Genomic DNA, 25073 nt, shown 5'->3' with positions numbered 1-25073 from the left:
ATGAAGCTCGCTCCCTCCCTGGCTTGCATTACTGCCTCAGCGAGGTGCTCAGTGCACAGCAAACGGCTTTCCTAGCAACTCAGCCTCGCATTTTTCTCTGTCTCTGTACAGACACTTTGCTGAGGAGAGAAAAAGACACAGATTGGAGAGAAATAGGAGGAGAGGCAGATAAGAAAAAAAAGCTGGACTTGTCATCCTTTCTTAAAACTGTGTTAGTGTTTGGATCAGATTGAAGCAGGGCGCCGGGAGAGTGGCAGCCCCGCAGAGAGAGAGTGCAGTTTGTGTTATTGCTCTAGAGTGAGAGCGGTTTATCCGAGGAGGAGGCAGAGGAAGGGAGAGAGTTGCCTGTTGTCGCGGTCTCTCCCCTGAGTGGCTAAGGGGTGGCTCTTGGTGACAGGAAACGCAAGGCTTGCAATGAGACCTGAGCGCTGAGTGGAGTATGCTGCAGACGATTTACGAGGGCGAGTCAAGTTTCTCCACAACAGAAGGGCGCGTTGGACACCAGCAGCTCCTCAACCAGAGCAAGATGCACAACGTGAACAACTCAGGTGATCACACAGCTGGGGGTTTCTACTCCTGTTGAGGAATCTCAGTTTTTCCCCTTCCCCCCCCTTTGCATTCCAACCTCCGTCTTTCCTCTATCTCTGAATCTGCTGCTACTTCTCCGCTATCCTCTGTGCCTCTCGCGCACACATTCGCTCTGTCCCTCTCTCCCTCTCTCACGTACTCTCAACTCTTCGCGCTCAGCCTGTCCCTCATTCCGTGTGAAAAGAGAACTCAAAGCTTCTCAGCACAGCAACGTGGTAGGATCAGGCACTTCTTCCTGAATCAAGGTATTTGCTCTTGTGATGGTAAACGCTGCTCGATGATATGTCTTCCTCGGTGAGAGTGTTCCTTTAATCTGTGTTAGGATGTCTTGTAGTGAGTTAAAAAGTGCTTTTTATCCTAATATATTTAACATGCATAGTGTGTTGCTTCTCTACTGAAATGAGGAAATGTTTTAACACTATTCCCATGCTCTGCTTGCCTGAAATGAGTCACTGTGAACATGAAAGGGATGTTGTGTTTTGCGAGCTTCCATGTCAGCGTGCACTTTTCGGGCGAACAGGAAAAACTGTGACAGAAATACTGAGGGGACAACTGAAAGGTTTCTCTCAGGATATTTACCACCGACACTGACTGTTCTATTTTTGACCTGAGAATTGAATTCACATAGAGCACACGGCTGACATCAGTATGAGTAACGTTCACTGTATTGACTCAAGATGACTCACACCTTATTAGCTTTGATCTTTTTTTTTTTTTCTGCATGTTTCTATTGATAAAATGTGAAAATTGTCTCTGGAGACTAGTCCAGAGTTGAAGCATTGTGCTCTGTGAAAACGTTGTCATGTGGGTTGCTGAGAAGCATGTGTAATGAGAAAGTGCGGATGAGTCATGTGAGTGCTTAATTTACTGAAAAATATATTATGACCTTTGAGTTGTCACAACATTATCCACAATTAGCCAAAAGCAAGAAGGGATAACATGATGTTGAGTGATTTAAACTAATGTGCATTTAATGTTTTTTTCACATGAACTGCCAACTCAACTATCAACTTTTTATTTGTGTGTTATAGATAAGTCAAAAAACAAAGCAAAGAAGTGCCCTAAGTCTGACTTCAGGCAACCAAAATGGGTGACTGAAAGCAACCAGAGGCAGTGGGCTAAACGTGAGGAGATTTAAGATTAAGACAGGAGGATGACAGTGTGATGACACATTCCATCTCCGTCAATAAAGCAGGTTATTTGACTATCAGGCTGCAGGAGCACAGCTTTCTTCCTCTGCCTTAGCGGCCTGTGAGCCAAACAACAGATATACCGAGCGCCTGAATTTGGGCTCCTTGCTTATTCTGTGGGTCAGCTATTCTTAGGTGAGTTATTTTCAGCTTATGGCATTAGCCTGCTAAGATTAGGCGTCTGTGCGTTATCATTCCATCTCGGCATGCTCCTGATATAACAGTGGTTAGGAACAGATATTTATAGAGAATTCTGTCATTTGCCCGTTTAATTTATTCTTTCCACTTTATAGTAAATCACTTGAGAGTGACTAACATTATCTGTCTAAAAATGCTACTCCAGGATGACTTTGTATGAGTTTACTGGATGTCATGTAAGTGCTTTTGGTAGAGCAGCCACATTCTCTTTAAGGGGGAAGTGCTGAGAGTGTGTTTTTTATGTGCTGTGTATTAATGTTAATAGGATGTTAATCTATTGTTGGAAATATTATTGGTGAAGTGATCCTTGTGTCAGCTAAATAGGTTATTTGTGAATTGTTTGAACTCTATAGCAAACTTCTTGACATTTTCTATGATGCTCTACATCTCTGCTGTTACATTTCAAAAGGAACATGAAAACAAATGGCATAATCCCATTTTTATTTTGATTAGTGTCAGCAACATCAAAGTTCTGTCAAAAAGGGTTCTCAGATGGGCTCTCCAACAAGGGAAAACTAATTAGTTGTCCCCCTAAGTGCAAAGTATTATGTAAAATATCATGCTCCCTTTCAACAGAGACCTTTCAGACAATAACAATGGTGCACCTTTCAAGTCCTCTTGTCTGTGTCCTGTATCCATTCAGGTTGCCTCGCAGTGTTTATTGAAAATGCTCACTGCTATGGAGACTGTGTAGAATAACACAAATGAATATGAGTATTGTCAGTAGTGTCAGTATTGCTTAAAAGTTCCTCATTACAAGAATGAAGTAACCAATGATTTTAAATCACACAAAAAGCTGAACTGAAAATACATAATGTGTAGCAATGCATATTTTTTTCAGCTTTTCTTAACGAGCATGTTGTAGAAAAGCACAGTTTATGGCTTGTGTTTTATCAGTGATACTAAGAGCTGCTTTTCCTCTGGTTGGAGGGTTTGCTGTGGCTCACAGGCAATTGATTCTTTGTGATTGATTTATTAGGAATTTTATTGATGACTGATGATTGAACAGGATCTGGTGCCAGAGGATAGGATAATGGTAAAAAAAAAAAGTCATTTGCTTGGATAGAAATTTAGTGTAAGTCATTTGGTGTGTTGTTGTTTTGCGAGACAGTTTGGCATGATGGCAGGACAGGAGACGACTGGACTCTTGGCTCCCCTCAGTGAGAAGACCCGTGGTGGTTCAGCTCAGTTCTCTTTGTTAGCAGATAGCCGGCAAGCCGCAGCCCTGGCTCAGCTGCAAGGACGAGCCTGAGTCTTAAAAATAAAGACCTGTTTCTTCCTTTAGACATGCCAGCTGCTCAAAATAACAAGGCACTTAATGAGAGATCCAGCGCCACATTGCAGTCCCAAGCATCAGCTTATTTTTGCCTTCAAACATCTTCTGTATCTCTGGTTCTATTTATACTGTCAGACAGGGAATTTAGATCAGCAACCATTTCTTGTGCTCACCAACTGCATGCAACATACAACATGTTTTTGTGTAAACAGAGTGTGCCATTAAGTATATTGCTAAAACTGGTATTTCATTAATAAAATATATGAAAATGAAGATTGATGGTCAGAATAACTACAGTGCTTATAACTTGTAACCATTTGTAACATAGTATTTACATACGTTTTTATACTGTTTATTGCGGCAAGAGATTTTGAAAGTGAAACCAATAAGGTAAATCAGTTTTAAGTATATGCTTCTTAGAATTTATATTTGAATTGCTGATCTTATGCTTCTTGCAAAGCTAACTATTGCAAAACTGCAACAACAATATTGGCATCAATTAAATAATTCAGATGAACATACTGTGAAAGCTGTGAAAAAAACTTTTAAAGTATGTATGCAATACATCCTGCCTGTATGTTGATAATTGTTAACAATTGGAGTTTTTGACCTCTAGTAGCTCCATGGAGCTATTTTTCTATGTGTTGATCCCCCGTTTTGTTTATCACATGCTAGTGCACACGTACCTCGATCAGTGGTGTCACACTACTCCTCTGATCTACACCAAACTATGCTGCAATGAGCCAACAAAGACAAGGGGAGAAGAAGACTGCCAGCTAGTAAACATTTACAAATTTTAAATCCATACCAAATCATTTTTACAAATATTTAATGAGGAGGGAAAAGCATGTGGTACAGTTGTTAGGTGAGTAGCACTGAATATAAGCATGAGTTCTATTTGCATACAAAAAACTCCACAAACTGTTAATTTGTTTGTCAACACTTACTTATCGACTCTAAAAACAATATGTGTATTACAGCATTTTTCTTTTTTGATAAAATCTGAATATTAGCCTTATTCAGTGACACTAAAAGGTGCCTCTTGGTGCAAACTAACAGGTTAAAGTGTAAGAGTAGCTGGACCATTTATATTTACCTTCAAGGTGCTCTTTAAAACTGGTAAACATGACTGATAACATGAGCCTGCATAATGACTTACGCTTATGACGTTTTATTACATGTATCTATGTATTTTAGACTCCTCACATGTAATAGTAATGTCACTGGTGATGTGCGTCTATCCTCTCTCCGGGGTGGGAAGCCTGCTAATGTGGCCTGAGGCAAAAAAAAGACAGCCATCCAACATCTCAAATTAAGGCTGTGATTGTCACTCTAACCACCACCAAGGCTAATGAGAGGCAGATCGGTTATAGAAATAAACACTTTGGGGACACTGGCGGTGCGACACTGCAGTGGGAGTGTGGTCACAGGCCATGAGTCACCCTATCCCCCCTTGGCAGGCCCTCCACAGGGAGGAATTTGGGCATGGGGCAGGGTGCTTGTCGCTCCCTTGTGCTAAAAACAAATTTGGGACCTGTCATTCATAAATCTCTTGTTTACCAGTGCCTAGAGACACTTCTGTGCACTTTCCGCCAATCAGGAGGCACCACGCTTTCAGCCGACAAAAAATAATTCATATGAAGGGTCATGATCGCCCAATGGCACTGCAGGGCTACTGAACCAGAAGTGGCAGGCTCTTCTTTGTGAGTGATCATTTCAAAAGTGACCCAAAAGTTACATAAATGCAACACTGCGCTTTTATTTTTGCGCCTGTTAAATTGAGCAGGCGGCCTCGCAACTGTGACAGTCTTTCGCACATTGTCTATATTAAGACCCTGCTCAGAAAGGCTTTTATATTTAGCCCTAGTTACTGGTGGTTCCGTATATTCTCTGCTGCCTAAGGAGTATTTTTGTAATACAGAAAAAGCAGATTTCAGTTGAGGTAGTTTCAGGGTGCATTTGACATAAATGTATTAACTGTAAATTTGTGGCAGGAGATATGTAGGTCTAATGTATTCTGTGGTTGAGTAAAATACATAGACAGAGCGACATTTTGGCTTTATTCTGTGTCAATCAGCTCGGAGATTCCTAGGGATGACACTTGTAAATTAGACATTATGTAGAGGCTTCAGCAGAGCTTGAACAATGCCTACCTACCTTCAGAACCTTATTATGTTCCCTCAACATTGTCATCCCATCCAGTGTTATTCTTGCCGACACAGTGGACAAGAGCAGAACAGGCACATGAGGCTGTTGTGGTTTCCTCAAGGGCCATTTCATACAGCCTTCGTTATCAAAGGTGGCCTAAGCTTTCACACTCCAACTCCCCCTCCTCCCCGTCCTCCCCCTCCTCCCCCTCCTCCACCCACTTCCCATCCTGTTAAACCACTGTCTGAGATTTTCTGATGGAGGCTCAGCTTGATGTGCTGATCAAAGTGGAGATCCTTAATGCCAGTCACAGTAAGGGTACAGAATGAAATATGAGATTAATTAGATATCTCAGTGGTGAATTCTCCCAGGCAGCAGGTGTTTTTTTTGTTGTTGCTATATTTAGGTCCATTAGGCAAAAGTAGCACTAAGGCTGTCTGACTCTCTGAGCCCTTCAACGGTTCACAGGTTCACGGCTGCCTCTGGAACAGAGCCCGCTACAAAAGAGTCCTTTGCAAGTACTCACAAGCTAAGATTAATATTCCCTGTCAGCAGAGAAGGGTCTGTTCTACAGGTGTCTGTTCTCTGCGCCTGCCGAGCCGCTGCCCTCCTCTGTCATTTGATTGGAGCTGTTTTTAGAACACAGAGAGAAAAATTACAGCACGGGAGTCCCCTCTAGCTGTCTTCAGTCTTTGAACATGTTTTAAGACAAGTTATCACTTAGCTACGGAATCTTTACTGTGTGTGTGTGTGTGTGTGTGTGTGTGTGCGGGCGCGTGTGCGTGCATGTGTGTGTGTTGGAGGATTTTGTAGCGCTTTCTCTCTGTCTCTCTCTGCTGGGGACTCCTTTCTTATATAAGAGCTGAAAGGCAGATATAATAGTCAACATGTCACATTGCCACTGTAGGCAGGAGATGACATGCAGTGAGACTCGATATCTGCAGGATGGGGAGACATAATTACGTCGCCAGCGTTGCCATGGCAGCGGCAAGTTAGGGTGGTGGATACTAGGGTGTGGGGGTTGTCACAGACCAGGATTGCGCCACTTGCTTTTATGTTTCTATTTATAATCATCGCCGCCGCATACACATGGAATGGTGGCAATGAAAAACAGGCTACATGACGAAACAAATGGGCGCCAGTGAGCTTCACAGCATCAGTGATCAGGCGGGCACTGCTTCCTAATTGATGGCTACTGTAGACTGACACTGCTTTTTTTTTGGCAGGTTTAAACTCCTTTTTATTGACATTTTAAATAGTTTATGAGCATAAATGCACGACAGGACCAACACCAGATTATTTATGTGAACATATAAATTGTGTTAGTTTTCTCTCATGCTTCCAAATAACAGGTGGCAGTAACATTGCTTGCATTTGTTCCCTCAAATGTGACCCTTGAGAAGATTATGGCAATGAATGCACTCAATAAATCTCCCTCCAGCCACTGGAATTTTAAGTAGGTTTAAATATTTCTCTAGTCTCGAAATGGAGGAGACATTATACAGTCTGGACAATGTGTACCCTTCCTTGAATGTCACATCATGATCAGCATAACTAACATGTAATTTTTTTCCAACATTTTGACATTTGTATTTTATCACTGATCAAATATAGGCCTAAATACCTTTTTCTTGATATCTAAAATCAGTTCACAAATGTAATTATGTAGAAAAACAGCCTCTGTAGCAAGGCTTCATTTAGATACAGTAGTGTGGATGAAACAGAAGGGTAAAAATGATAAAGAAAAATATTGTACGATCGCTAATCATCCTCTGTGGAATAGAGAGATGAAGTATCCCTGTCTTGTATGTTCTTAACTGGCAATCGATTTTCTCTGTAGAACAACCTATATATAGAGCATGGAGACCAAAGGGATGCCCTCTTGCTTTGTATCTGGCAATTACTTATAATGGTGGTAGTTGTCAAGACAAAGGCAGGTCTTACCGCAGAACGGAGATGGAAAGATCACAGGAACATGAATTCACAAACATATGCAGGTTCCAGGCTCACAAACTACTTTGCCTTAAATCATTGATGTTAAGAAGGGATATCAGCATGATGTTCTGGTAGAGACAGGGAGATAGACTCCCTTTATTTATTTATGACGCAGTAGGAAGATAGGATTTATGTAAATACTTTAAATGACTTCAACATTTTGTGCCAAATGTCCATTGAGTCTGTTATACAGCTGCTCCCAATAGACTCTGTGCTGGAGGATGTGATCCCATGTTTGTTTATAGAAACTATCATAATTGCAGGTTTCTGAGGACCAGGGGAGAAAGCTGCTCCTCATTTTAGACCCTTCTTTTTCTTCCCTCTTTTTTTCATTTTTAAAACTCTATGCCTCATTTTTAGAACTCTAATTTTCCTGTGCTCCTTAACTCTGGACAGCATGTTTTGTTCTGCAGCACAGATATAGCATACACAGCCACCTCTGGTTGAATGATGCGAATTGATACAGGTAAAGGTGCTGACCAACTTATTTTTCTTTTTCTCTCTGCTCTCCCCTCTGTGGGCCACAGTGGACATTAAGCCAGACGTGCCGTTGACTGTGGATCCCTTATCTCCGTTGGACCTGCGCACAGATCTGAGGATGCTAGGGCCAGGCTCAGACCCGGGACTGTGGGAGAGGCAGCTGCAGCAGGAGCTTCTTCTCATTCAGAAGCAGCAGCAGATCCAGAAGCAGCTACTAATCAGCGAGTTCCAGAAGCAGCATGAGAAGTTGACCCGTCAGCACCAGGCTCAGCTCCAGGAGCACCTCAAGGTCAGCATTGCACTGAACAGTTGCATGGAGGACAGCACAGCAGAGTACACAGTGGCACGGCACACAGCGCCACTGTGTACAAAATAGCAGAACACAACACAGCATGGCATAGTGCAGATCAGTAGAAAACATTATAGCCTTGGACAATATTACAGAGTGCAGAAAAGAAGAGACAACTCAGCACAGGAAGGCAGGGTGTTGGGCAATACATTACAGAACAGCGTGAGTTTTGTTTTTACAGACAAGTACAGAATAGTCCATCACAGCAAAATAGAAACTGCAGAAGTTCACATAACTCACTGTTGTTTTAAAAATATATTCATCAGTGTGCTCTCTACATGCTGACTTGAGGCCTGCGTGTTTCCTCAGCTCCAGCAGGAGCTCCAGGCCATGAAGCAGCAGCAGGAACTTGCAGAGAAGGAGCGTCGTCTGGAGCAGCAGCAGCAGCAGAACCAGCAGGAGAAGGAGCAAGAGAGGCATCGGCGGGAGCAGCATGTTTCCTGCCTGATCCTCAGGGGCAAGGAGCGCTCCCGAGAGAGTAAGAACTCAACACCGTCATCGTCGCCATCAGGGGTGGAATTAGTGATTTGGAGGGCACCAGGCAATAGCAAGCATGGGGCCCCAAATCGTAACCTTCACCCTTTTCAATCATTTTTAAAAATCCATTATCTTAGAGTGGGACCTAAGCAAAATATGCATATAACAGCTGGATAGAAATGCTTTACTTTAGCTGAATGCTCCACTTACTTACCATATTCGCATTGGTTCATTTACAGTTTCTGTATCATCCTTTCTTAGCCTTCAAGTCACTGTAGCCTTTGTAGGCATGTTAGTCATAATTTACCCATAAAATTATATATATATATATATATAGAAATATATATATATATATGTGTGTGTGTGTGTGTGTGTATATATATATGTATATGTATGTATATATATGTGTGTGTGTGTGTGTGTGTGTGTGTGTGTATATATATATATATATATGTATATGTATATATATATTTTTTATTTTAAAAGAGGTGTTTAATTGGTGTACTTATTTACCATCTTGCCAGCCATGACTGCTTTGGTCTAATGTTAAAGGGAAAGTTCGCTTCTAATACATGTACCAGGATGCATTACGTTGCAAACTTCTTCAAAATCAGAACAGGCTGTTTGTATGGCTAATGGAAAACCCAGCATAGACAACAAAGGCAAACCCAAGCTAGACATAGGCATCAACACAGATAACAGTTTCACTTAGCTTAGCATACAGAGCTAAAGGCTCGTAAGGCCATGTAATAAGCTGGCTACTGACCATAAGCAAACACTAAATAAACATTGAAACATCCAACATATGTCACTTTGGTCCGAAGCATCGCCGTTGAAAGAGAAGTCCTGCCATCATCTGGACGTCTCTCTCACTGCTGTGCTTGGAGGCACATGTTTACAAGACTGTTTCAGTTTCTGTTGGTTGGCAGTTTGAGCAAAGGCACCACCAGTCGCTGTTTGCTCTCTGCAGCTCAGGTTCTGGATGGTCACTTGCCAGCCATATCCCCTTGCACAGCTAATGCTACCATAGCCTCGGCCTCTCGCCGCCACATTTCCTCTGGCTTGAATATCTGAATCAGCCAAAACACTGTAAAATGTATCCTCGTTGCATAGCTAGTTTTCAGTATAAGTAGAGCAAGTATTGTTTTGGAGCAACATCTAAAGCCCTGGCCCCTGGCTACCCAGAGTAGAAATCCAAGCCTGAATAGCCAGTAGTTCTTCCTGGTCACCAACTATGACAAATAATGGTGCTGGAAGAGCAACAGATTTGCAGCAGGAGAACTTTCTTGCTCAATATAGTACGCATTGAGGTATTTATTATTTCAGTTGACATCCACATAAAGAGCGGCGGACTTTCCCTTGAAATGGATTATTCAAGATTTGAAATGGATTATTAGCTGTTGAACACTAATAACTGCTCATCCTGGTGTCCACATTAATTTATTTGATAAAACTAACCACACCGCTCATATATCAAAACAACACAATTAAAGTGTTAAAGCATCGATCCACCTAAATTAAAAACAACCTTACCCCTAGCAGCATTAAGTCATGCAGACATATTGAATTGTATTTGCTATGGTTTTGAGATATCCAATTGAGCTAAAATGTTGTTCTATTGTTCTGGGGTGACAGCGAATGCAGATATCTAAAACGATGTGTATATAAACAAAATCTATCTGCAAGTCCTGTAAGTAAGTGAAGAAAATGATGAAGGAATCATTTGAGACCACCTCCTTGTATATAGCAGGACTAATGGCACTTTGAGTTAGATCATATTTGGCAATAAAACCCATTAAGGGTAAAAATTCATCCATACTATGCTGTTTTCACCACATGGGATAATGTAACTGTAGTTCATAAGCACCAAACGTTTCTGATTTCAAGCCTCTGGCTATTGGGAGACAAGTTTTCTCAGGGTTAGATCTAACTCTCCTGGAGAATGCCTGGGAACAAGGCAAATTACAAAGTTTAACATGACTTCAGTCATCGTATAGAGAAATATCCCAAAACATAATGACGATAATGATGACTTAACCAGTACATGCAACTTATGACATAAGGCTGGCCAGTGACATTCAAGCTTAACATTAAAAAGAAATTTATTTCAATAGCACAACGAAAATAGCTTCAGATATAGTATTTCATTTCTGTTTTTACCTTATAGTTATTAATAGACAAGATTTATGACTTTGTCAGGTCAGGTAATTTGAAACTGTGCCCTGCAACTATAACCCTCCAAAGGGAGAGAACATCTCTCTGCAGAATCACTTTAGCAGCTTGAAACCAATATATTGCTCTCAGACCACTAGGGGGAGATCTTCCTACATAGGTTGTAGCTGCTCTGGAAGATATTGTAAACTCAATCTGAAGAAATAAAGATGGAATTTGTGCATTTCAAGAGAATTAGAAGGCTTTATGTGACGTAGGAAAGCAGATGAGGAAACCTGCAAGTTACAGTAAGGTTGAAGCTTGATTTGTGACATGTCGGCAATCATGTAGCATGAGCGATAGCCCTAGGGTAACCCCAATCCCGTTGGTTCCGTCTTTTGGTCTCACAGGTGCAGTGGCCAGTACCGAGGTGAAGCAGAAACTCCAAGAGTTTCTGTTAAGCAAATCAGCAAAGGACCCCACCATCAATGGAGCCAATCATTCTTTCATCAACCACCCAAAACTCTGGCACACGTAAGTATTTCCTGTTGTTGTAGCACGAGGGAGTGTGATAAAAATACAGATGCTGTATCTAAATCGCATGGAAACTTCATCCCTGTTTTAAATTTCACATGTTTTTGTGTGATCAGGTCCTCTCACCACACATCACTGGACCAAAGCTCTCCACCTCTGGGTGGCACTTCCCCCAACTGCCACTATACTCTGCCATCACCCATAGAGAGCAAGGACGACTTCCCCTTGAGGAAGACAGGTTAGCTAATTTGCACACACACACACACACACACACACACACACACACACACACACACACACACACACACACACACACACACACAGATCACAGACATAAAAATGCAAATACACATACATACATGCATACATAAATCTGGACAGACGCAGCCATTAACAATTATTTCAGTGAGTGTTAAGATGTTATATTTGTAATTTTCCATTTACTACATTTATTTGTTAATACAGTGAGTGTGTCTTTGTCAGTCAAGAGGTTGGTATACCCACTGAGTATTTCCTGGGGCTGCTGATGACCTGCTAATAACATCAGTTAGGCTCATTATGACCGAGCCCCCCCTCCTCATCCCTCCAGGGCTCAACACAAAACTTTCATAAGAGGTGACGCATGCCAGAAAAGTAACTTAAACCTTCCTTATTCCTGTTTGGATTATACTAAAGAACAACTGCTGAACAACCCAGTTTAATTGTACGTTTTCACTTCACAAGTTTAAATTTTAATTACTGTTTGCACTGAAATTAGCGTGCCGTTATTTAAAAGGAACCACATTTGTCCCTTTGTTATAATAATAAACCAAGTTCCAAGGCCTCTTTGAACTGTTTAGTGGTAAATGGGAGAATTAAAGCGGATTAATTTCTCCTGAGTTATTGGCTTTAAAAACTATTTTGAAAAGACACAGGTTCCCACCAAAAGCAGCTCAGGTTTGTTGGTTTAAAGTTTGAGGAACCCTTTGGGGATTTCTGTGTAAATAGGAATAATTTCTGCCTCTTGGTTTGCACGAGCACAACTGCTCACCAAGCTGAAAACTTCATAATTTGGCAATGAGGTAACCAAATTACATTATGTTCTTTTCCTCTCTCTGTCTCTTTTAATTACTTTGGAAAACAATTATAGTTGTTGAGTTATTTAACTACAGGCCTGTCATGTTGTATGTATACACAATTTGGACATCAGGCAATTTTGACTTGTAAAATAAAGCCACTGCAAGGCAAGAATAAATATTAGAAAGGTACATGAAAGCTTTGAGGGCGTTTATTTATTGTAATCTGTTTGAATCATAGCATTATCAGAACAGAAAAATAAATCTTGTAAATATATATTTACCTCTGTGGGTCGTGCCTTTAGACCTTTAGAGTTGCCTCACAAGTGTAATAACCAGTTTCAGACAGTTTTCTAAAATAACTGAGAGACTGTTTGTGGTAGCATTGTCTGCCTTACACTGTGAATACAAAAAGGCAGGTTTTAAACAAATAACTGAGCTTATCAGATTTTAGTCTCTGCTGTTTAAACATGACATTTTCACCCTTTAATTCATGGTTAAATCATCTCTCCATTCCTGTGCCTGACTCTCTCGCACTGATGAAACTATTTTGTGCTCTTTTGACTCCCGAATCTATATGTGGTCATTTCCTGCTCAGGCCTTCCTCCCTCACTTCCTGTCTGTCTTCATTAAAGCCCTATGAGAGCTTGGCACCCGTGGGGGACACACAAAGGTAGTGTTGTTCCCTGGGCCACTGGCTGTCACTGATAGCTGATTGGCAGGTGTTGCCGAGTTAAGACGGGCACAGGCTGGATGAACCTTGACAGGACTGTTTGTTTAAGCAAAGATAGCTCTCTCAAAACAAAGTGGAGATGACTCGAATGCTGTGGGGTTAGACTCCCCACCGCCTCGTTTGGCCAGAGGGCTGAGCGACGTCTTTTACTGGTTGAGGTTCACAATGAGGTTTATGATGTGCGTATAGTATATATTGTGTAACATTTGGTGGCTTGGTTTTCAATAAGTCTCTTTTAAGACGGGAAACTATGAAGTAAATTCTACAGAATTTCTTTTTTTTTATCCTGAAAATAAGAACCAACCAGTAAGTAAACTCTTCATTATGTGTTTTTGAAAACCTCTCAGACAAACCAGCTTAAATTGTAGCTTCAATCCACTTTAAACACAATATTATATATATATATATATCGAGGTATAGACATTATATTTGCACTTCACGGTCAAAAATGCAAATACAAACATAATATGCAGAGACAGACCTGAAGTCCTGTAAATATACTGCAAAAGTCTGTGCCTTGATTTCTACTGTCAGGTCCTTGAAAAGACAAAATAGCTGTGATGCCCTTGGCTTTAATTCAGAGTTCAGTGGTTTAAAGAATTTCACGTGATTAACTTGTTTACTTGGTATACATCCTCTTTGTTTCACTTCCAGGGACTAGAATAGACTGGACCGAGGGCACGCGATAGTCTGTGGTAAGAATAGTTGCAGCTTAGCAGTAAGAAGTGCAACACCCTCTCTGGTCATGACCCACTTACTAAATGTGTGCATTCAGCAGGTGCAGGAAAGATTTTCAAAAAATAATCCCACAAAGATAAAACTATGAAGTCCAAGCAAGTTAAATTTACATGGAAACTCCCAGTGTCAAGAATATTATCTTACATTATTTTGTTAATAGGAAAATGAATGAAAGACTGTAACTTGCAAATCTTGCGACATAGAATATCTAAATTTTGAGGGACTGTAGGTTTACCTCTGGTTGAAAAGTTATTATTAAAGGAACAGAAACCAATGAGCATTAATTCATCCATTTCATCACTTTAAACCAGAATGTCAGGCAAATTGCATAGCAGACCTCCTTATGTACAGAACACACACCTCAGCTTTCCACACAGCCATCTGTCCAGGTCTGGACCCTAATGGACACAGGCACTCACAGTGACAGCACAGTTAAAATTCTGATTGAGTGGAGATAGCATAACACATTCACTTGCAAAGCCACTAGCCCTGCAGCACCACTTTCAGATGTAATAATGTGATTGATTTATGACTGCAGTATATTGCAGCCATTACTGTATGTTTTCATTTACTGAGAAGCTGGAGCAAGAAGTGACCCAGGTGTTCAGTGTATGTGCTTTGCCGCTGCCATCATTGCCTCCTGTTGCACCGTACACCAGGGCATTTTTTCCATGGAGACTAGTGAGAAAGTGTTTGTTCCTGTGCTGCTGTCTTGCGTTCCCGTGGCGACCAATTGGGATGCATAGCTTGGTGGCAGCAGTGTGTAAAAATAGAAAGCAATCAAGGCAGCAGGGCGTGAAGCAGATTCATACGACTCCCAACAGCGTTTTCTCTTCATTTATCTCTCCTGCCTCCTTTCTTCCTCCCTCGCTCTCTTTCATTCTACCTCACACCCACAGGATTAGAGGTCTGTGCCACGTATTAGGGAAGAGGGTTTTGCTGCTTTTGACAAAAGCCAGAAATAGTAGCATCTGGCCCACTCTTCTAGCTGTGCCCCCATCACCGCTCCCTCTCCTCCTCCCTGCAGTGTTCCCACATCATAGCCCCGCTTCAATATGTATAGCTGTATGTTGTACACATCGCAAAAGACCTATTTAATTATTGATTGGAACTAAATAATTGAAACAGGTTGGCTATTGTGTAACAGAAGGTTTACATAACTTCAACACAGCTTTGTGCTCTGGCTTTCAGTCAAAAGACCAGCTTATCTATTCTGTTTGTTTATTTGAGTGTGTAAGGCAAGCTCTGGGATTCCACGTCCAAAGGGCTGATGGGAAGTCTACATGAGATGTGTTGACTAAGTGAGTCACTGTCACTGTAGCAAGACAGGAGCACGACTCAACAGTCAGACACAAAAGCATTTACTTGCATTTACATAACTGATGCTTACATTATTCAAAATTATTTCCTCGCCTGGATTCAACCCTGAATGTTCCAATTTTTTGCTTTATTTAATATCTCAATTGTCACATCTGTGCCACACACACCTTTTCCAGACTACTTTACCAATTAGTCATTGTCACCATTGTGTAATGTTATCAGAAGTAGACAGGGCTTTACATGTCACTGCCATTAAGGTCATATCATTGATGTTTTGAATGTCCTTTCTGTTTTTTCATTCTAACATGACTATTCATTTGGAAAGAGGCTCACCAGTCAGTAATATTATTTCCTTAAAGCCTCATCTACAGGTATTTTACAGGATTTACATCTAAAAATGCATTTTCAGTTATCTGACTGTATTTCCAAAATAGAGGCGAAATGAAGAACAAATGATCTCTGTATTGCACATTACCTTACCCCTGCTGAGCCTCTTGACCTGGTTAGGTTAAGCGGTTACACTTTTGTGCTTGTCCCTAAAAAATAATGGTATAGGCATAATAACATCGGTCAGAGAGAAGACTTTATTGTGCAATGACTATACTCCCTGCTTTTTGTTTTGGTACTTCATAGATGGAAATCATCAGTTGTGAGTTACAGTGTTAGTGTGTAGTAGGGCGTTTCATCCATGCTCAGTAAACCTATCCTGGTTAAATGCAGGTTTTAAAATGGTTGAATAATGGATAGTGAAACTAAAAGCCACTTTTTGACCGACGCCCTTAAATCCATCATTCGCACCAGATGAAATGCATGAAAGCAATAAATGTATTGTAAATGATATTAAGTCAGCTTTTCTATCAACAACTGGATTTGGAAGATCAGTTCGGGCCAAACTGTGTATGTGTGTGTGTGTGTGTGTGTATGTTTGGGTATCTCTGTTTTGCATTAGGAGGAGGGGGCGTGGGGAGAGCCTGAAACATCTGCCATGTTTTTGTGTTAGTTTAACTGTTGCTACTGTATCAGACTGTGGTCACCAGGGCGGCAGGTAGCGGACTATTTCACTTAGAGCCTGTGTGTTGCTCAACCTAATTTAGTCCAGATGAGGTGGAAATGGGCCCAATCCTGACTCATTTAATTTATCTGAAACCTGTTCTGAATTTCCCTGAAACTGAAATTGTTATACGTTGAAGCACGACAACATTGCATATTTTTTTAACTGAGTTATAGTCTCTTTATTTCTCTTTTGGTCTCCTCTTATTTTATGATGTTACTCTTTGTCTTTGTTCATTCCACTCAGGCTGTGTAAAAAATTCTCTTCACTTATAAAAACGTCACAGTACACTCACGCGATCGTATATTTCATCTCCATGTGATGGGGCTTTTTTTACTGTTAATAGTGTGAATTGAGACTTACAGAAAAAATATCTGTTTCTTATTTTTTAGCCTCTGAGCCCAACCTGAAGGTACGATCTAGACTGAAGCAGAAGGTAGCAGAAAGGAGGAGCAGCCCAATGCTAAAGAGAAGAGATGGAAACATCATGACTCCTTACAAGAAGAGGGCTCTGGAATTAATGGGTATGTAATATTGTTGGCTGTGTGTTAGATTTTAATTTTTGCTGCTACAACATGTGGGAAGTGTCCAGATCCTATCATCTGGTGTTCACAACATTCCTCTCAAAACAGTGTAAATGTGTCTCGAAGTGTTAATATCACAGAGTTGCATAATAATCAGCCATTTTGCAATGCAGTAGCATATGATGGTCATTGCACTTTCATGTCAGAAAGACCATTGTAATCAGGCAGCCATGACCGTACACATTAAACTGTTGTGAGGCTGCAGCTGTTATGCCAAGCCTCTGTGTATGTGTGTTGTGTGGAGAGTGTGAGCATGCATACTGTGTCTAACTCCTTGATGTTTCGTAGACTCTACGCCCACTAACAGTGCCCCTGGCTCCGGCCCCAGCTCTCCCATAGGGGCCTCCAGTGCCTTGGGGGCTGAAAATGGACCCTCCTCTCTGCCTACTACCACAAAAACTGAGGTATGTTTATAAATCATCTATTGACTTGCCAAAAAATGAAGCAAACGTCACACTATTGTTACTCTGCATACAAATCATCTAAATATCAAAATTATAATTTTGTCAGGGCATTAAATGCCTGTCTGCCCTGTTGCTTGCAGCTATAAAGTCAGACAGTTGTCCTCTGTCTGTTGCACTCAAGTGCAAATGGCTCCCCACACTAACATTAACAAGGCACAGCTTGACCAAGATGTCTGACTACCCCAACTTTGCTTACGTAAAGATGACACGTTTTGCGGGGAAATGAATGGACTCTATCAGTGTTGAAATTCTGAACACACACACATTGCAAAAATAACAGTAAAAATTAAAATGCTGCCATTTTTCTAGCCAACATTTTTGTTCCAGATGTGCTGTATGATCAGTTTTATGTTTTGCTGAAAAACCCTAACAAAAAACATCTTTAGTTTGGCTGTAAGGTTGGTGTTGGCTTGTCATTGTGTTTCTGTCATTGGCCTGGCGGCATTCCTGTTCTGAGTTGTTCTGAGGCGTTTCCCAATAGATTCATGGCTGAGTTACTGACCAGAGCTCCCCTTGGACCAAGCTCACAAAGCAGACCATTAAAGAGGGTGGCAGATATGACACATCTCTGAACAATCTTAACAGAACAGCTGTGTTTTCCTTAACCGTCGCTGTTTACTCTCCCAGGGACCTCCAGCGACACAGACAGGGGAGAGACGCCCTGACAGTGGGCTGAAGGTTGGGGTTTAGGGAGACGGACGAACTGTGGAGTTTAATTGATATCCCAGGCACTGGTAGCCAAAGACATCCACATGCTAACAACATAAACACACAGGATTGCTATTGTATCAGCCCGAGCTGAGTCTCTCATGAAAGTCATTGGTGGACTGTGGGGCTGGCTGGAGACCTCATGCCTGTTGCAAAAGCACGGCGTGTTTGTGCTCCGTTACATTAGGTATCCTTTTTCAGAGGGAACGGGTCCCTCGGGTCAAATATGGGCCGGATATCCACATACAGGTCACTGAGTACTGGTAGGGGTTGGAAGGATAAACATGGTTGTTCCAAAACCACATGCTGGTCCACTGCTCTGCTGGGTACAGGAAGTATGCCCCAGTGCTGATGTTCTTTGAGAAAGTAGCCTGAGGGTGGGGACCGGGGAGTAAGAACAGGCAGCAGGCCGATTGGGGACTGAAGAACTGAGGGTGGAGTGGTAGATTTAGAGCATTTCAATGTTTTATAATAGTGTTTCATCCCCACTGCTGCCATTCTTTGAAGGAAGTGGTGGGCGGCAAAATCCTGCCACTTCTTTCTATCTTATCTATCATAAAAACTCATACCTTTCCACTTGCAGCCACGAGGGCCGTCGTTTGTCATAGTGCATTAAGGTTTATGTCACTGCTCATGTTGTCTTTTGAAATTGTCCGTAGTGGGATTTCTAAATCTGTCGCCTGCTCCTAAATCTCCCTGTCTTTGCTCCATCCTGTGTGTCTGATGTAGAGATGGCCTTCACAGCCGAGATTATTCCGACCTGAGGGCTCTGTGTCGATGCTGAGCTTATACACGTCTCCCTCCTTACCCAACATCTCCTTGGGACTTTCAACTGCATCCTCACCCATTAGTGTGAGTACAAACTTTACTTTGCAGATATTCTTAGATAACCTGTGTGCTTTACATGAAATAAAAATCTTGCTCAACACGCCAGTTTAGTGGTGGCAAGTTTTTCTCCTCAGTCTACAAGTTGAAAAAGCTGTCGGTGGCTGTCTGGATTCTCTGTACGACCACAGGTCACTGACCTGTGGCCCCAAATGATTTTATCGCCCTTAGATAAATATTGTTCTGCAGTGTCTTGTGTCAGGCATGTTGTTATCTTCCCCTATTACCTCATTTATCACAGCTTTTAAAAAGGCCAAGTCCACTCAAGTGCAACTCCTGATAACACAGCACATGATTTATCATCTTTTAGCTCTCTGGCACATTCCTCAGAGGCCTGTTCATCAGCTGCAGTGACTTCTAACCATTGATAGTTTCTGATTTCAACATTGCTTAATCACTGATTTGTAACTTCAGGAATCGTTTTCATTCACAAAAAAAAACTGTTGGTATTGTTGAATTTGGCATGTTAAAATTAACTGTTTTCCTACACGTGAATGTAAATGGGCACCAATCCTCGTGCATATTGTGAATTAAATGATAACTATTACTCTCCTCTGTCAGGCTGCCATGGGATTGAAGGACAGATCAACAGAAATCAAGCATGGGCTGCCTGGTCACCTGCTGGGCCCCGTGCCCCTCCAGACGGGCCTTGAGTCTAAAGTGAGCCCCAGTCACCAGGCCCTCCTCCAGCACCTCCTCCAGAAGGAGCAGATGAGGCAGCAGAAGATGCTCTCCTCTGGTAAGATTGTGTTATTTGATGTTAGCCATTACATTGCATTACATTCTGTTGCCTTACTTTGCATTGCACTAGATGTTGGTATACTTTAAATTAAAGTAATTTACAACGTGACTTTAGGAAAAAAACTAATACTAGTTTTTGATTTTTTTGTCAAGGCCAAGGCTCCATGTCATCCCACCCTCAGTCCCCTCTGGCCATGAAGGATCGCCCCTCCAGCAGTCGCCCTAAACTACCAAAACATCGGCCCTTGAACAGGACCCAGTCTGCTCCGTTGCCTCAGAACACACTGGCCCAACTTGTCATCCAGCAGCAACACCAGCACTTCCTGGAGAAACAGAAACAGTACCAGCAGCAGGTCCATATAAATAAGGTATTGTGCCATTCATCAATATTCAAAACACAGGGGAGGATTTTGACTTTCAGATTGCTTTTCGTAGCATTCTCTATTCCTTTTTAGGTCTCGTGAGGTCTTATTTTACTGCAGGGAGTCTGATTTAATCATTTTAAGCACACAAATGCTGATCTATTTTTAGCCTTTTGTAAAAGCATCTGTGGTAGCTCAGGTTTACAGACCCGGGCTGTTGTCTGTTCTTCCCAGGAATCCTGGTGTTATTTCTGCGAAGCAAAGAACTTCTGCCTGACTTCAAATGGGGAAGAAATGCTTCCCCTGCACTAATTCTGTTATCATAGCTTAAGGCATCAGTGCTGTTCACATGCTAACGCTGTGAAATTCAATTCAGCTAAGTTCAAATGAAGGAAAAAGTGCCCAGAATACATTTTGTTCCTCTGTGGCAATATTTGTGTTTCTGTTAGCTGGCCGAGGTGACCTCGCTATACACAGAGTGTAATTATTCTGGTGAGGGACGTGTATGAGGTGGCAGACACTGTGAAAGGCAGCATTGTATGAGCTCACATACTGATGTGTCCCAACGCTGGGCCCTGAAAGAGCCATGGGAACTATAGAGCAACTCTTACCTAGAAGTAGTAAAAAGCACAAAGCACCACAAGCACGTACTGAGTTTTACATGGATGTGTATGGATGTATAACTGTAACTGTAAGAAACAGTTTCTGTTTGAATTCCTCTGTAACACTAAAAAAAACTACCACGTGTCACTGCCAGGCAGCTGAAATTAGTTTTAATATCAGCTATAATTATTGAAAAGTACTCTATGAAATTGATTTTGATTTGAAAAGAGCTTTGGAATCAGTGAGACATCTTGTTTGGAAACATGTGACCAGGCCCTACTCTGATCACTCAGGCCAATGGGATCGCAAGTAAAGCCTCCTTAAGTGGAGGTTATAAATGGCCACTAATCAGGGATGAGCCCTCTGTGTTTATTGAGACGGATCTCCGAAACATTGCCCTAATTAATTTCCTAGCAGAGGCTTGTCTACGTTTTTTTTTTAAACATCCCTCAGTGCTTGCAACAGTAGGGGGAGCTAATGGAAATTTACATGAGCTTAGAGATTTTAGGAAGAGGTATGAACAGTGTTTACTAATACCAGGCTAAGGAGGCTAATACTTGCCGACTAACCGATGAGATATTTATATAAGGCCCACATTCTGTGGACAGTAATGTTGTTGGTTACCAGCTGGGTTAGGCACTTCTGAGCCCTGCTCTTGGAGCCCTCTTGTGGCAGAGTAATCAAATCATGGCACCATTACAGTGGCTCTGAATTAACTTAACATTTCTGTGCATAGAGTTCCTCTCACATGCCTCTTTTTCTGTCAGTCAGAGTGGAGAATTAATACTGTGAGTGATTAAAAGGTTTTTGATGGATGTAAGATAAAACACACGTACATCTGGTGAAGAACTGAATGTACAATGCCCAGGGTTAGATTGTTATATAACATGCTCATGATTTGGTGACTTTAGAGTGGACTTAGCTGAGTTTAATTCAGCTGAGTGTCATATGCTCTCTTGTCATTGTCTGTGTCACTGTCAGCCTATTCAGTTACATGTTTCCTACATTGTGCACCTTGGTTACACTGTATATACAAAATTATCACAATTTACAGCAGAAAACACATTATTTACCAAGACTATACAGTCTGAGTAGTGAGTGACACTAATCCACTTATGTGGGGCAGTCGCCGTGAATTTTATTAACTCACATAATCTGCTTCCTAAACCCTCTAAAAATTTAACTCACCGACGTCACTAGCCAGAACTTAATCAGTTTGATATTTGCCTTTGTCACATTATTAAAGTTACAGTAGCTTTATTACATGTAGATGCAGGTGGTTGTTAGCAGCTGTCAGCACAAATGTGGCATTTAATGCTCTTATTGCATAATAAATATGTCAGTTTGTTTTCCAAGTCTCAGAGTTTTTGGTTTTTATTCCAGTGTAGTAAGAAAACTTTGGATATGACACATTTGTGGGTTGTATAGGTAGTCACAGAGACTGTTAAGGGTTTTATATGACTGATTTGATTAGATGGCAAAATACGATATGTTAATAATGACAGTTAATAAATAGCTGAGTATTTTCAAATAGCTACTCTTTGGATGCACTTGTACTTTATTATTGTTGTTTATGTGGTATATACTTAAAATGTGTATTATTTTTGCTTTTGCTCTGACAAAAGTTTGATGGTTAAAGATCCTTGGCTGTAGGATATGATCATTAATGTGGAGCCAATGTGTTTTGCAGCTGCTGTCCAAGTCCATCGAGCAGTTACGTCAGCCCAATGCACACCTGCAGGAATCTGAGGAAGAGCAGGAGGAGCAGCACAGAGAGCTGACAGAGAGCATGCAGGAGGACAGGCTGCCCCCTGGAGGAGTCATCCGGAAACACACGCTGAGCAGTAGCAGCAGCAGCGGCTCGAGCGGTGAGCTCCCCGACGCTCACTACGGGGTCATCAAGGTCAAAGAGGAGCCGATTGATAGTGAGGATGAGGCCCTGACCAATCAGAGCTTGGAGTCTGAGCAGAGCACCTATCTTCACCAGGTCAAAGGAAGGCTGGTGATAAGAGCCATGATATGAGAGGGGAAGAGGATGAGATCACACACTTGCAACATTCGCAGATAAACAAGTCTCTAGAAACATGTGCATCTACATCCTTGCAGTTTACACGCACACACACACGCACACACACATACACTCACAGCAGCCATTGCACAGTAGGCCGGCTCTCCCCTTCATGACATACGACCCCGTTTCACTCAGCTGCAGCCTCGCTCGTCCCCACACTCTAAGACTCTTTGTTTGTTTTCTCTGTGTAGTGATCTCTGTAAAATATGTATGTTTCACTTTTGTGTATATAATATGAAGACAATTTAGACCGTTCTTTTTAAGAGCTGCTTTGATCGTCTCGAGTCCGCTCAACTGACAAAAAGTTGTATGTACATATACTGTGGATCTAGCATCAAAGATGATTTCTAGAGGGAAGGTTAAACAGGTGTACAGCTTTGAAGAGCCAACTTATGTTCCCATAGTGTACATTTTTGCCATAAAATATTTGAATGCTCTTCTACCCACTTCAGCTTTGAGAATTTATCATTAAGTCCTCACAGTGTGTTGTAGAATTTAAAACACTACATACTCCACAGATCTGTGATGATGTTTGATATTAAGTGGTCTCAGAACTGAAATAATAACGAACATCTGTCTTAGAGAGAATGTATACTTAAATCCTAACAGAGGACGCTGCCTTAAGGCAGACTTTTGCGCTAGGAGTGATATTGCCATTGGAATATGGTCCGCTGCTCATATTGCAATTTGAAGGATAAAGCACTAAATCCCTGCTTGGGTGTGCAGGCATCTACCAACACACCCCGAGTCTCTATGTCTCCCTCTCGGAGCAGTCCCAGAGCCAGGGCCCTGTGTTAAGCCGAGCTCTCCTCCCTCTCTCCCTCTGGGTCCAAATCAAAGCTCGGCGGGTTTCTGCCCAGCTTTCAGCAGAGGAGTCAGACAGAAAGAAAGAGAGAGAGGGCCGGGCAGGAAATGCCTTCTAGAAGCCAGGACTTGATTCATGTGTGCAGGAATGTTGAGAGAGGAGGACCTAGGGTTGGAGGAGTCCAAGGGGCCAGGCTTGAGAATTGATTTACTGTCAAGGCGAATTACAAAGTCAGTGGGGATATGGTTAAGGGAGTCCCTTTTAAAGGGAATCGCTTCCTTCGTATTCCCTAGTGGCACGCTTACCTCAACATGCAGGTTTGATGTTACTTCAATAAAAAACCCTGGATGGGACCTTGCTTCTACTTCTCCTTTTTTTTGAGCCTGTTTTCCCCTCAAAGTGCCCATTGCGACATGTATAGTCTGTCTTAAAGTGATCAATCAAATGTATTGCATAGCCGTGAACCTTCCTGTTTCATTTGTACCGTCGACTAAATGTAAAAAAATGCTAGTATGAGGTTCTGTATTTGGATTCACGTGAAAATCAAAACTGTCTGTCTTATACTGTACATTCAGATTGTCCGGTTTTAATGTTTTTAGTGTAAGTAAACACAATCAGAACAATGTGAGTCTTGTTGTCTTGCTCCTTTGATTTGGTTGTAACGAGAACCCCTTTGCTGCCAGCAGGGGGGTGGAGATCCTGTGGTCTGTTCATAGCAGTTTGCATTTCTTCTCTTTTTTGCCTTGTGTGATAAACCTTTCTTTTTTAAAATAAAGTTCATTTACTTCTGACATTTGTTGCATTTTGCGGATTATTCATACGTGAGTCTATCTCCTTATGCATGCATTGGAAAGACAGCAATACACACTATACTCACTATACTCCATTAGGTCCTTCTAAAACATTTCAAAACTGTCTGTTTTATATTTCGATTCACAAATTACATTCTTAATCATTTTGACATCATCAGCTCATATGGACCGCCTAAATCATTAGCCAAGCTTGCTTTTCCCACACTGGGTCCTATAACCCAGCTCTTTATTTTCTGGTGATCTTTGTAGCCCTTTAAAGGGAGCTTAAGAGGCTTTCAAAACATTTCTTTGATGTGAGCAAGCAAGGCTTCTTGTGGCAGTATTAGAGCAGTCAAGATAAGGTGAGCTGTGAGAGAGTGATATATTACTTGTGCAGGTCATTTCAAACCAAGCTTAAGCAATTTCACAGCAAGCTTAGTTCATGGGACTGGCCTGATATACTATACACGCAATGATGAGACTGGAAAAGTTCACTCATCGTCTAATGTTGCTCTCTGCAAAACACCACTCTGAGAACATCTTTCAAATGACAATGGTGATCGTGTTATGATAAAGGTTCGCTGCTCCTTGCTCCATATTGCATTTTCTGGCTCAGGTAGTTGATAGATAGCACATTAAGTGTAACAATACATTTTGTTTTGAACAGACACACTCTTTCATGAAACTTTCACGAGAGCTACTAAAGTATTTTCACAAAGGTGTAGAGTTACTTCACATTAGGAAGTATTTGAGTTAAATTAGACGCTGACTCTTTC

At 41.6% G+C, this 25073-nt stretch overlaps 1 protein-coding gene across 2 annotated transcripts; it reads left to right on the top strand.

The window, feature by feature from the left end:
* The first annotated feature begins 286 nt into the window (after window positions 1-286).
* On the top strand, window positions 287-24297 carry hdac9b (histone deacetylase 9b). Of its 2 annotated transcripts, none has more exons than XM_070835644.1 (11): window positions 287-548; window positions 7923-8164; window positions 8534-8702; window positions 11263-11386; window positions 11503-11624; window positions 16676-16807; window positions 17156-17271; window positions 18769-18891; window positions 19486-19663; window positions 19819-20033; window positions 22321-24297. In XM_070835644.1, the coding sequence occupies exons 1-11, from the start codon at window positions 440-442 to the stop codon at window positions 22651-22653; spliced, it is 1863 nt and encodes a 620-aa protein (XP_070691745.1). In that variant the 5' UTR covers window positions 287-439; the 3' UTR covers window positions 22654-24297. The 2 variants fall into 2 exon arrangements, with proteins under 2 accessions (XP_070691745.1, XP_070691746.1); XM_070835645.1 differs by lacking the exon at window positions 287-548 and adding an exon at window positions 778-833.
* The last annotated feature ends 776 nt before the right edge of the window (window positions 24298-25073 follow it).

Source organism: Pempheris klunzingeri, chromosome 8, assembly GCF_042242105.1.
Source record: "Pempheris klunzingeri isolate RE-2024b chromosome 8, fPemKlu1.hap1, whole genome shotgun sequence".
Taxonomy (NCBI): domain Eukaryota; kingdom Metazoa; phylum Chordata; class Actinopteri; order Acropomatiformes; family Pempheridae; genus Pempheris; species Pempheris klunzingeri.
The sequence above is the reverse complement of the archived record's forward strand: the minus strand, read 5'-3'. Positions and strand labels throughout refer to the sequence as shown.